The following is a 12,892-nucleotide window of genomic DNA, read 5'->3' on the forward strand; positions in this document are numbered from 1 at the left end:
AACATTTTTGGGCACAATTCCTGTAAATATTAGAAAAAGAGTATAAAATAAGGTGAAAACTTTGAAGTTCCTGATGACATAGTTTTTAATGAGGAAATAAAATTAGGAATGTTAATATTAGCTAGGGATTAGCTAAAAATGTAGCTGTATAGAAATAGCTTTTAGGGGAGGCGCCTGGCTGGCGCAGTTGGTAGAGCACGCAACTCTTAATCTCAGGGTGGTGAGTTCAAACCCCATACTGGGCGTGGGGCCTACTTTAAAAAAGAAAGAAAGAAAGAAAGAAATAGCTTTTAGGAAACTTCTTCTTCTTCTTTTTTTTTAATTTAAGTAATCTCTATACCCAGCGTGGGATAGAAATAGCATTTAAATTTGTCTTGATATTTCCATATAAGGATGTAAAATTGTGTGATAGAAATCAGATAGAAATCTGTCATGATATTAGTGGAAAGTGATACTCATTTGTGGCTAGTACATTTTATCTGACATAGAAAAAATGCTATCACGTTTCTTGTTAAATATGGTTAACCCTCCTTCATGGATTCTGCATTTATTTATTTTTTTAAAAAAAGATTTTGTTTGAGAGAGAGCAGGGGGAAAGAGAGCATGAGCAGGGGTAGGGAGGGGGAGAGGTAGGGGCAGAGGAAGAAGCAGACTCCCTGCTGAGCAGGGAGCCTGACGTGGGGCTCGATCCCAGGACCCTGGGATCGTGACCTGAGCTGCAGGCAGATGCTTACTCGACTGAGCCACCCAGGTGCCCCTGGACTCTGCATTTATGAGTGTACCCACTCACTAAAGTATATTGGTAAGCCCCAAATCAGTACTCAGGGTGCTTTCACAATCATTAGTGGACATGCGCAGAGCTGAAAAAAACTTGAGTGCCTGCTGTGTATGTTCCCAGGTGAGTCAAACAAGGTGAAACTGTGCCTCCTCGTTTCAGCTCTTATACTGTAAACAAGTGTCCTTTTTGTGGTCTGAGTTATAGTTTCCACATTTTTGTGCCTTTTGTTGGTGGTTTTGCTGTTTAAAACGGCCCCCAGGTGTAGTTCAGAAGTGTTGTCTAGTGTTCCTAAGGATAAGAAGGCAGATTTTATAGGGAAAACGTGTGTGTTCAGTAAGCTTTGTCCAGGCATGAGTTGCCATGCTGTTGGCCATGAGTTCAATGTTAATGAATCAGCAATATATATTTAATAAGATGTCTTTAAACAGAAACACATAGAACAAGGCTATGTATTAATCAGTTGATGAAAATACGACCAGGGGTTTGCAGGGACTTAACCTTGTATTTTCCCTAGGAGCAATGATTTAGTATTCACGAATTCAGTCTTTACAGCACAGCGACTTTATAGAACATAACTATGGGAATGAGAATCAACTATATCTGGAATAAAGCATTTGAGTTTAATAGTGTTTTAATGTATGCAACTTTTCTTTTTATCAAGAATTTAAATAATCAGGACAAGTAATTAAAATTTACTCTAAAGCTGTGTAAAATCTAAAAGTCGGGGCGCCTGGGTGGCTCCATTGTTAAGCGTCTGCCTTCGGCTCAGGGTGTGATCCCAGGGTCCTGGGATCAAGCCCTGCATCAGGTTCCCTGCTCCACTGGGAGCCTGCTTCTTCCTCTCCCACTCCCCCTGCTTGTGTTCCCTCTCTCGCTGGCTGTCTCTGTCTCTGTCAAATAAATAAATAAAATCTTAAAAAAAAAAAATCTAAAAGTCATTCTGATTCAGCAAAGATAAAATTATATTCGACATCATTTGGCGTTTGTTTTATATTGTGCTCTCCTCACCCAAATTAGTGTAGTGTATTGATTTCTTATATCTTTTTTTGTTCCTCACTGAACATTTATTTAGTGCTTTTGTTAGGCATTGATGCTGCAAAGAAAATACTACATAAGCATCTTTTGTGGGTGACACAGAGACATTGTTTTGATATGGAGTAAAGAGGACCATTTGGAGAGTTCTTTGGATGATGAAAAAGGAGGGTATTTAACTAAATGGGGGACTAGAAGCAGTAAAGAGTGTGTGAGACGATTTCTGGGAGGAAAGAGTTTCCGAGTGGAATCAGGAAAGACAAACTGGAACCAGCCGAAGAATAGGCAGAGCCGTGTTCCAGCCCTAGAGGTCTGGCTGAGAGGAGGCCAGAGAAAATCACTAACTGAATTTTTGATGATCCCAGCAAGGAAGGCTGAGGACCTACGCTACGTAGGAGCAGTGACAGTGGATGAAAGGAGGAATTAGAGAAGTGATGACTGATGTAACCGAGGGAAAGTGTAGGATGACTTCTGGATTCTGTCTCTGTGACTCGGTGGTGCTGTTCTCTGAGCTGGGGTTACAAGGGTAGTAGGTTTGGAGTAGGAGATGATGATGAGCTCAGTCTGGACCTATGTTTGAGATATATGTCAGCCTTCTCTTGATTTGATATTCCTGGTCAGTTATCTTCTCATTTCTCTTTTTGGTGGTCACAGAAAAACTTCCCCAGTGAGTTGTCAACATTCACCATCCCTTCTTTCTTACTTCCACTTCAGCCCTCAGGCTGGTTTCCATTTCTTCCACTCCAAGGATGCTGTTCTGGCCAGTGTTACCAGTGACTTACATGTTACCACGTCTCCCTTAGGAGCGACCTGTCACTCTCTCTGTGACGCTTCTTGGTCTCTATGAAATCACACACACTCTGAATGTCTTCCTTCCTTTCTTCTCTGCTTTTCAGTTGTCTTTACTAGCCCTTCCTTCTCTACTTGACTTCTGAATTTTGAAAACTCCAGCCCTGGTATCTTTTTTCTTTCTCATTCTCTCTCTCTCTCTGTGATCTTAGCTAGTGCCATGGTTTGTGTAATTTATTTGTACAATTTTTATTTTTATTTTTTTTAAAGATTTTATTCATTTATTTGACAGAGAGAGAGAGCACAAGTAGGCAGAGCGGTAGGCAGAGGGAGAGGGAGAAGCAGGCTCCCCGCTGAGCAGGGAGCTCAATGCAGGGCTCGATCCCACGACCCCGGGATCATGCCCTGAGCCGAAGGCAGATGCTTAACGACTGAGCCACCCAGGTGCCACTTTATTTGTACAATTTTTAACGAAAAGAGAAAGGCAATACATATGCACATGGTTTTACTTTTTTTTTTTTTTTTAAGTGAGCTCCATGCCCAGTGTGGAGCCCAGTGTGGGGCTTGAACTCACCACCACGAGATCAAGACCTGAGCTGGGATCAACTGACTGAACCCACCCAGGCGTCCCCCTATGCATGTAATTTTAAAAGGCATGCAATGAAATGCAAGTATCCTGTCATATCCAAACCTTTCTGGTTCCCAGTTTTAGGAAGTAAGAGATCTACCTTACAGCCGTTTTTTTTTAAAAGGCAGTTCTATACATAATCATACAAAATGATCTCCAAGATCTAGTCAGTAAAAAGGGCAAGGAAGAGAATGGTGTATATATTTGGAATGTTACCGTTTATGATGTTTAAAAGACACATAGGTCCACATGCTTAGAAATCTAAAGATTATCTTTGGCAGGATATCAAGGAACTGGTAACTGGTTGCCTGTGGGAAAGTGATCTAATAGACCAGAGGACAGGAGTGACACGAGGTTGACTTCTGTCATACGTATTTTGGGGCAGGTGGGTGGCATAGCTGGTTAAGTGTCCGACTTTTGGTTTCTGCTCAGGTCATGATCTCAGGGTCGGGAGATCGAGCCCAGCATTGGGTAGATTCTGCTCAAGATCCTCTGTCTCGCCCTCCACCCTCCACTGCCACCTCCCCCATTGTGAATGCTGTCTTTCTCTTAAAAGCACATTTTACTTTTTTCCTTTTTTTTGAGTATGTTGTTACCAAGTAACAGATGGGGTTTGAAGGTCATGTGCATGTATGTGAGCTGATTTCCCTCCTTTTTAAAGAACTTTTCCTCACCAGCATTTGTTTATAGGTTTGTCATTTTTATTTCTAAGTTTTTGAAGGAAAAAAGTTCTATCTTTGTCCTTCACAAAGGTTTTGAAAATAGTGTTCATTTACATGTTCTTTTATTGTTTATAGAGTTTAAATTGAAAATAATTGTTCATTTGAAGTAGAGCTTTTAAGTATGTGTGTTTATTATATGTATGCATTTTGAAGACTGGGTTGAGGAGGGAGGACATGAGAGGCTTGCTTTATTTGTGCTTCATTATAAGGATTTTTCCCCTTTTCTACGACTAAAAATAAGTATTTTAGAATTCTAGTTAAACATATAAGCTGGTTTTTAGAGGATTAAACATTCTAAATTTAATTTGTATTTTAAAAGTTTTCTTATTTTTTAAGATTTTATTTTTAAGTAGTCTCTTCACCCAGGGTGGGGCTTGAACTCACAACCCCGAGATCAAGAGTCCCATGCTCCACTGACTGAGCCAGCCATGTGCTCTGATTTGTATTTTAGATATACATAATCTTATAATCAAAGAGTATTAATGTCATTTGAATTTTTGATTAGCATAGGGATTGCTAGTTTTAAAAACTAAATCAATGGGAACTGAAAATATGTTTCTTGTAAAGCTGGCAGGTAATTTATATATTTTTTAAGATTTTATTTATTTATTTGAGAGAGACAGAGCATGCACGGGGGTGGGGGGGGGCAGAGGGAGAAGAACAAGCAGACTCCCTGCTCAGTGGGAGGACCCTGAGATCAAGACCTGAGGCAAGTCAGATACTTAACTGACTGAGCCACCCAGGTGCCCCAGCAGGTCATATTACTAGAAAATCTGAAGGGGAGAAGTATAGACAAGTAAATATAATATTTATTCCTTCTCTCATTGGCTCTTTTCTTAAAGGAAATTAATAAGAATGCTATCTTAAGTTATGCCATCCTTCCTTCTAAGGTGATCTTATTTCTAGTCAGTTTTATATCAAGTATAATATGTATATATTTGACCTCCAAAAATTTCTTTTTCAACAATTATTCATGGCCCACTTCCTTCCAAAAAGATAATTGTAATGGCCAAAGGGTAATTTTTTTCCAGTTTTATTGAGATATAATTGATGAATAACATTATGTAAGTTTAAGGTATAGAATGTGATGATTTGATAAACATATATATTGCAAAATGATTACCATGGTAAAAGGTTAGTTGACACATCCATCACCTCACATAATTGCTCTTTTTCTGTGGTGAGAACATTTAAGATTTACTCTTTTAGCAGCTTTTAAGTATAATGTCTGACAGTGGCAGATCCATTGGAATGAATTTTGTATTGAAGCAGTAGTAATCAGTCTCTGAGCATTATGCTCAGAGAGAAGCATTTGATAATTTAAAGACATAAAAAATGTTTCATATGTGTGATATACATTAAAACAAACTGGAAGAATATATAATAAAATGTTAACTATATTAACTATGGTTGTTTTTAATTTCTGTGTGTGGGGTATGGGTGTGTGTACTGGTGAGCTTGCCTATATTTTCTGATTGTTCTTTATTTGTATATTTAGGAAACAACTTTTTATATCAAAACATATGTCATTTACTCAGGTATAGAATATGAGGAAGACCTGATTTAAGAACATTTTGTATTAAAAAAAAAAATCAAACGCTTGATGTCAGCCAACCACGTGTTTTAGTTGCCAGCATAGATTGCGGTCTTAGGCTACCATTATAGATGGACACGTGTGGGTCAGAGAAGGAAGAGGCCCACTGGAATCTGCAGACCCTGCCTTCCCCCTCCTTCCATTTCTCTCTTATCCCCAAGCTGTGGTCTTTATCCCCTTGAGTCCACCAGTAAAGTTCAGACTTTCTGGGTCCTTCTCTGTAAGTTCCTTTTCATCTTCTCCTTTGCTGACTTGCGTACCAGGTGAGGTCCTTACATCTTTTCTGCCACCATTCTCTTTTAAAATTATGTTTTGCTTGAAGGAAGCTACTTTAGGTGGGGGGCTGGGAAAGGAAGGACTAGAAGAACAGCACCCTTGAGGGGTTAGCACGCGAATCCAAGGAGTGTGGTCTGATAGGCGGTAACCCTACAGAAACAGCTAGTTAATTCTGTATAGTTAATAGTGGGGTTTTGGGGGGTTTTTTGGTTTGTTTTTTGTTTTTGAGAGAGGGCATGGGTGCCTGCCTATGACCAGGGGGTTGGGGCAGGTTGGAGGGTGGGAAGGGACAGAGGGAGACAGAGGATCCCTAACTGCAGGGGTCATTTTCACGACCCTGAGATCATGCCCTGAGCTGAAATCCAGAATCCGATGCTCAACCGACTGAGCCACCCAAGCACCCCAGTTGATAGTGTTTTAATAGAGGGAATTCATAAATAACAATTTTGATGGTACCTAAAAAGATACCTTAAATGGCTTACTTTGAAGTATATTAGGCAGTTTCTAGCTAACACTGACATATGAATAGCCTAAAAAGAACTGCGAGTCTCAGGTTCCCATTCAGGTTAAGTAGGAGCCAGCAACAGAACACAGTGGTGTAACCACCCCATGTCTATCGCCTGATGAGCACAGAATTTGAATGGAAAATTGTGTGCCAGCCACTCACACCTGTACAGGCCATGATAATGGGCATAGTCTGACACTGTGCAGAAGTGTCCGAATATGTGGAAAGCAGAGAGACGTATGGAGCACTCCAGTGGGATTTCTGAGAGTGAGATGGAGGAAGAGCACTGATAGCAGCCGGTGAGACTGCATGTTTCCACTGTTACTTTCCACTCTGCGGACCCTGGCTCTAGATAGGTGTTTGAGTTTGGGGAAATCCTTGATAACTAAATAATTTTCAGTTAGCACTGCTCTTAGAGGTTTGATTTGTGACAAAATTACGGATTTGAAGGGACTGTTGCACCCTGATGTTTATAGCAGCATTATCAACAATAGCCAAACTATGGAGAGAACCCAAATGTCCATTGACTGATAAATGAATAAAGATGTGATACACACACACACACACACACACACACACACACACACACTGGAATATTACCCAGCCATCAAAAAGAATGGAATCTTGCCATTTGCAATGACATGGATAGAGCTGGAGTGTATTATGCTAAGTGAACTAAGTCAGTCAGAGAAAGGCAAATACCATATGATCTCACTCATATTGGAATTTAAGAAAGAAAACAGATGAATGTATGGGAAGGGAGAAGAGAAAAAAAAAGGAGAGAGAGAAACAAGCCATAAGAGACTCTTAACAATAGAGAACAAATTGAGGGTTAATTGAGGGGAGTGGGGGGAGGACTAAATGGGTGATGGGTACTAAGGAGGGCCCTTGTTACGATGAGCACTGAATTCTACTCCAGAAACCAATATTGCAATGTATGTTAACTACCTAAAATATTTTTAAAAAGAGTATTTTTTTTTTTTTAAGATTTTATTTATTTGAGAGAGAGAGGGAGAGAGCAGGAGCAGGGCGGCGTGGCAGAGAGAGATGGAGAAGCGGACTCCCTGCTGAACAGGGAGCCTGATGTGGGACTTGATCAGGACCCTGAGATCATGACCTGAGCTGAAGGCAGATGCTTAACCGATCGAGCCACCTAGGTGCCCCCCCAAAAAGAATATTTCTGATGCAGGCAGAAGCAGGGAAAAACATACAGCATTGTGGGAGCACATCATAAAAATGAAGCGAATAATGATCACACCGTGTTCCTAAAATTCTAGTAGTCTTTCACCCAGAATTAAACACAGTGTTCAAACAGGTAACTCTTCAGTACTCAGCAGGGGCCCCTGTTAGGGAAGAAGATATTAACCATGGTCCAGGCAGTAGTTCTGATAGCCATGTCTGCATTTTCAGATTGGTTTGCCTCAAAGCAAAGACCCAGCTTTTGCAGGGTGAATCTAAAGCACATAGCTTTATATAGCCTGCTACTATAAAGTAGCAAAGCCACTGCTACGGCCTATAATGGCAGCTAAGGCAGGATGTGGAAAGCACAGTCCTGCCGTGCTCACTCTCACCCTGCTGCTAGCTGTGGCATTGGCTCTGTGGCAGACTTATTTTCAGGTGTCTGTAGCCCCTTTGTCATTTGCGAAGATGGCATAAGACCCCTGGAAATGGCACTGCCCATTCATATTCCTTGCTAGTCAAGGAACTCTCTAGCAAAGTGAAAACAGAACGTACTTTTTTATGTTCTTCAACTTTGCATTTTCTCCCAAATGTCGCCTTTGTTTATTTCACTGTCCTCTGTTTAAATATTAATCAGTGCATATTGGCCTACATTTTGGTTGCTATGTTTGGTTTGGATCTTCACATAGTCAGTAGGAAATTATGCAGAAGAACACATACAGAGGAAATGAAGGGTCTGGAAGACAGGTAACAATGAGTTATTCAGGAGAAGGTAGCACATGATAGGTCTTAATATGCTATGAAACATATTATCTGTGGTTCACGACCTTGGTGTTTATTAGCATTTCCTGGTTCAAAAAATATAGATGCCTGGGCCCTCCTCTGAGAATATCTGTTTTAGCTGAGCTGAGGCAAGGACCAGTTGTGTGTGTGTGTGCGTTGTGTATTTCTTCCCTTCCGGAATCTCCCTAGATCATTCTGGTGTAGCCAAGAATTAAAACTAGTGGATTATATATTTTCTCTTTAGCTCTAGAAAGCAGAATTAGTAACATTGAGGGAAAGGTACAGAATAGAAAGTTTCAGCATCATTGTAATGGAAAATATTCTGGCAAATAGAACTTTCTCTTTCTAGAAATATTCAAGTATACATGAGTTAACCACTTGTGAAGGATGCTGTGAACGTGACTGCGTGGGATAGCATGTGGGACTTCGTTATTCCTTAATTTTATTTAAAAAAGAAAGTGCTGCAGTGCCCCTGCAGATCTGGCACGTGGCGTGCTAAGATCAGCTTTAGGCAGAATGAGTTTGAGGTATCTTCATGGAGATGCTAGTTGACCATGTGGCTCTGGAGCTCACAAGAAAAATCTGACTAGGAGGACATCAGTGGAAAGGTAGTGGTGGAAATCACCATCTCTAAACTGTTTTTCATTCATTTGACCCATTTTTTATAAGCTTACCATGTACTAATAGTGATGAAAAGATATTATATTCCTAAGCCCATGGAATTTACAGACAAGGAAACTTAAAACTGAAGAATCTTTTTTTTTTTTAAAGATTTATTTATTTATTTTAGAGAGAGAAAGTGCGAGCAGCATGGGGGGCCGGTGTGGAGGGGCACAGGGAGAGGAAGAGAGAATCGTCAACCAGACTCCCTGCTGGGTGTGGAGCCTGACTCGGGGCTCAATCCCACGACCCTGAGATCATGACCTGAGCCAAAATCAAGAGTCAGACACTCAACCAACTGAGCCACCCAGGTGCCCCCAAACTGAAGAGTCTTTACACAATTACCAGGCAACTTCTTAAAGTGTTCTGTGTCAGCTAGATTGTTTCAGGAGAGCCCAGGATTGCAACTGGATTGTAAATTCCTCAGAAAAGTTCTTCGTGGTACTTCTAACTTGTGTGACAACATTTGCAGACATTGAGGTTGATGAAAAAAAAGGGGAAATTTTGGTAGTGATTTCTCAGCCCAGAAAGTAAAATTGGGGAAAGATTTCTAAGATCTCTTTTATTTACATTTGTCTTTTTCTCTCTTGCTGTCCTTTCCCTTTCTCTCTTAGTTTTTCTTGCTTTTGTAACGGTATTATCATTGTCAGTTCTTGAATAGAGCTTATTATTCCTTAGTACCTGATTTTAAAATTTGGTCATGTACTCTCAAGGACTTATTGAAAATATGGTACTAATGTAACTTAACCACAGATACCGAGAGGCAATTCAAAAATGGGATGAAGCACTGCTGTTAACCCCAGATGACGCCACCCTGTACGAGATGAAATCGCAGGTACTGTTTATGAAGAATTTCTCTTTCATTATGAAATCTCACTGTGTCGTGTTCGTATGTGTTTGGTGAAAAGTAATGAACTAAAATGACATTTCTATCCATTTTCTTTCTCAAATATGTCTTTTTCAAATTTTTTCAACATTTCCTTTCCAAAATATGTTACCATAGTATTCTTGGTGGTCCCCTGGGCGGTAAAATATCATCACCGTATTATTTACAGCTCTGCCTTTTGCATGACATTAGAAATTCATTTATCTTCACTTATTTCAACCTATGGTAAGATATGAACAGATAGCTGTCTTTTAGGAAGTCACTGGTGATTTCTTAAATAAATGAAAGGGGTTTGCTTTCCTGGAAATTAATTGTAGTGGATTGAGCAATAGTTTTGTTTCTTCAGAATGAGGATTGTTGGACTCTAAATGATGATATTTCTCTAAAAATGGCCCAGTTCTTAGCAAAAGGTCAGAATAGACTCAATTTATTAATAGTTTTAAAATAGCATTTGAATTTTAAAAATACATTTCTCTTATTTTGTGGGAAAGTCTATAAAGAAAATCTCTGAGCACTTGAATTAAGTTATCCAAAAGACTTCAAAATCACTAATGGAGTATCAAACATATTTTTGGCAGGGAATAGTTACAATTCAGCCTTGATCTACACACCATACAGATATCTTTCAGGTGATGATCTCAAACATAAGGCACATTCTTTATCAGCTTTGATTTTAGTTTGGCCAAGAAAACCCCAAATAAATTATGTCCGCTGAATGAAGTGCTGGGAGGACCGTCATTTGGTTCTTCAACTTTCAGTCTTGACTACATATATATTAAAGGCAGTGTTTGTGGTGAACTATATGAAATAAATTGTTTAATTTGTAACCTAATAATCATAGTTGTGTTACAAATCTTGTGAAATGTGGATGGTCCCAAAGATGATAGATAAAATCTAGCCCTTTCCAATAGACTGAAGTGGAAGGTTCTGGAACTCCCTATTTTTCTGCTTTACGTGGTTCGAAAAACCCAGCTGTGGGGAGGCCTATGGAGTTTTTAAATGATTTTTTGTATCTGGAAGATGTTCATAGGTTGAGTGGATGAACAAATTTAAATTTACCTCGTTTAACAGTAAAACCTGGGGTCCCCTGAGAACCACATTGTAAATAGAATAATCAGAAGTGGAATTAAGAGTTCATGTATCTCTGAGCCGCCAGTGGCCACCATACTTTCATAGTTATTTTAGAAATAGGAAGAAGAATAGTCGTTCCTACCCTGCATGACAGAGGAGTGGGTCAAAACCACTGAGATGCCATATTTACCAGACTAAAAATATTTTTTTAAAAATGAAAAAGTTTACATACGGTTATTCATTAGTAGTTTGCTAGTTTATGAATATTACTGACAGGTTTTGTTTCTTTTTTTTTGGCTGTAGGTCCTAATGTCTCTGCATGAAATGTTCCCAGCCGTACATGCAGCTGAAATGGCTGTCCAGAGAAACCCACATTCATGGGAGTCTTGGCAAACTCTGGGACGTGCTCAGCTTGGATTAGGAGAGATAGTCCTGGTAAGGAAGTTAGATTATTATAATGATGAAATTTTATTCTGACATGTTTTTGATTAGCTGAACCAAAAAGTAAATAGCCATTTATTACATCTATGCAAAAAGTAAATAGCAAATTACCTCTTAAAGGTATTAAACCATTGACACAGTCCAAAGTTATTATTGAACATCGTTATCCATTGTAAATATCAATTATATTAGAGTCAGAATATTTTTTTCAGGGGGTGCCCCGGTGGTTCAGTAGGTTACACGTCCGACTCTTGGTTTCGGCTCAGGTCATGATCTCTTGGGTTGTGAGATTGAGTCCCCTGTCAGGCTCTGTGCTCATTGGGAAGTTTGCTTGAGAGTCTCTCCCTCTGCCCTTCCCACACTCTCTCTCTCAAATAAATAAAATCTTAAAAAAAAAAAAAAAAATTTTTTTCAGGTATTAGCACAGGCTGAATAGATGAGAGTTGGCTATGACAATTATTCTGTTTTTCTTTTTGTTTTGGCAGGCCTGTGTATACCTGGCCACCAGCTTCCTAAAGAGTGTTTGCAAATCTAATATAGTAGTGCCAGATTTTCTGTTTGTCATTAATTAAGATTTTGCATGGCTTTATTTGCCTTTTACGGTTAGAAAAAAAACCCAGTAAATACAAAATTAAAAATAGTTTCTTTAAAAGCTAATGAAATGACTGGTAGACCCTGAATTTAACTTTACTAGCAATGGCGTGAGTAAGTTACGGATAACAGATTTTTCTGATAAATATTATTTCTATTTACCAAACAAAGGTGTTTGTCAAATTCTCAGAAATAATAAGGAATTTTAATGAGAAAATAATTGGTGGCAAGTAACTTAAGCATGATAATCTGAAATGAGAGTCACAGTGATGGAAACCAGTTTAGTCAAAGCCCTTTTTTTTTTTTTTTTTTTTTTTTTTACCTGACAACTTAAATCATACTAGAGTTGGAAGAAAGAAATTCATGGTATTTTGTTTTCTGATGGGTTAACAGAAAAACAAACAAAGCCTATCAAATAATACTTTCCCCCATTTCTGCTTTTTTTAATAGCTTACAAGGCATTATCTCTTTTGCTTGTTTAATGTCTATGGTAATGGGAAAAAACCTCTAGGATTTAATGTTTAGCAAAGATCGCCCTGTAAAGAAAGAAAATACTGCAGGTGACACAGTTGAGATACTTTCAGTCAATCAGTAAAAGTGAAATTGTTTAAGATTTTAAGTTTTTTTGAATAAGGGAACCAGTTGTTCAACTGTTATTTTTTTCCTTTTGATACGGTTGTGTCCATTAAAATTATGAAGTTCTTGGAGGGATTAAAAGTGTTATTTTTTTCCTCATTTAATGTAATTTTTAGGGCTGTACTTGGAACAATCTAAATTTGTAATTTTTATGTAAACTTAAGCTATTTTATTGAAAGACTGGAATGATAAGAAAAAAAGGACTTTTACTCAAAATGTCATAAGGAAGGGTCACTATTTAAAATATTTTGAAAGCAAGCTAAAATTGTTAACATCTAACCATTCTTCCTATATTTGTATTTATTTGGACAAAAATACAAG

The 12,892-nt window shown here is 38.7% G+C and overlaps 1 protein-coding gene across 4 annotated transcripts in view; it reads left to right on the top strand.

Annotated features, from left to right (window-relative positions):
• Positions 1–12,892, top strand: part of TTC33 (tetratricopeptide repeat domain 33) — a 34,887-nt gene that overhangs the window by 18,002 nt on the left and 3,993 nt on the right. For all 4 annotated transcript variants that reach the window (XM_008692603.2, XM_008692602.2, XM_008692605.2 and 1 more), the window contains 2 exons: positions 9,700–9,781; positions 11,207–11,338. In XM_008692603.2, the coding sequence (XP_008690825.1) occupies positions 9,700–9,781; positions 11,207–11,338 (214 nt within the window). The remainder of the gene's footprint in view (positions 1–9,699; positions 9,782–11,206; positions 11,339–12,892) is intronic.

This window comes from Ursus maritimus, unplaced genomic scaffold (genome assembly GCF_017311325.1).
Source record: "Ursus maritimus isolate PB19 unplaced genomic scaffold, ASM1731132v1 scaffold_15, whole genome shotgun sequence".
Classification (NCBI taxonomy): Eukaryota; Metazoa; Chordata; class Mammalia; order Carnivora; family Ursidae; genus Ursus; species Ursus maritimus.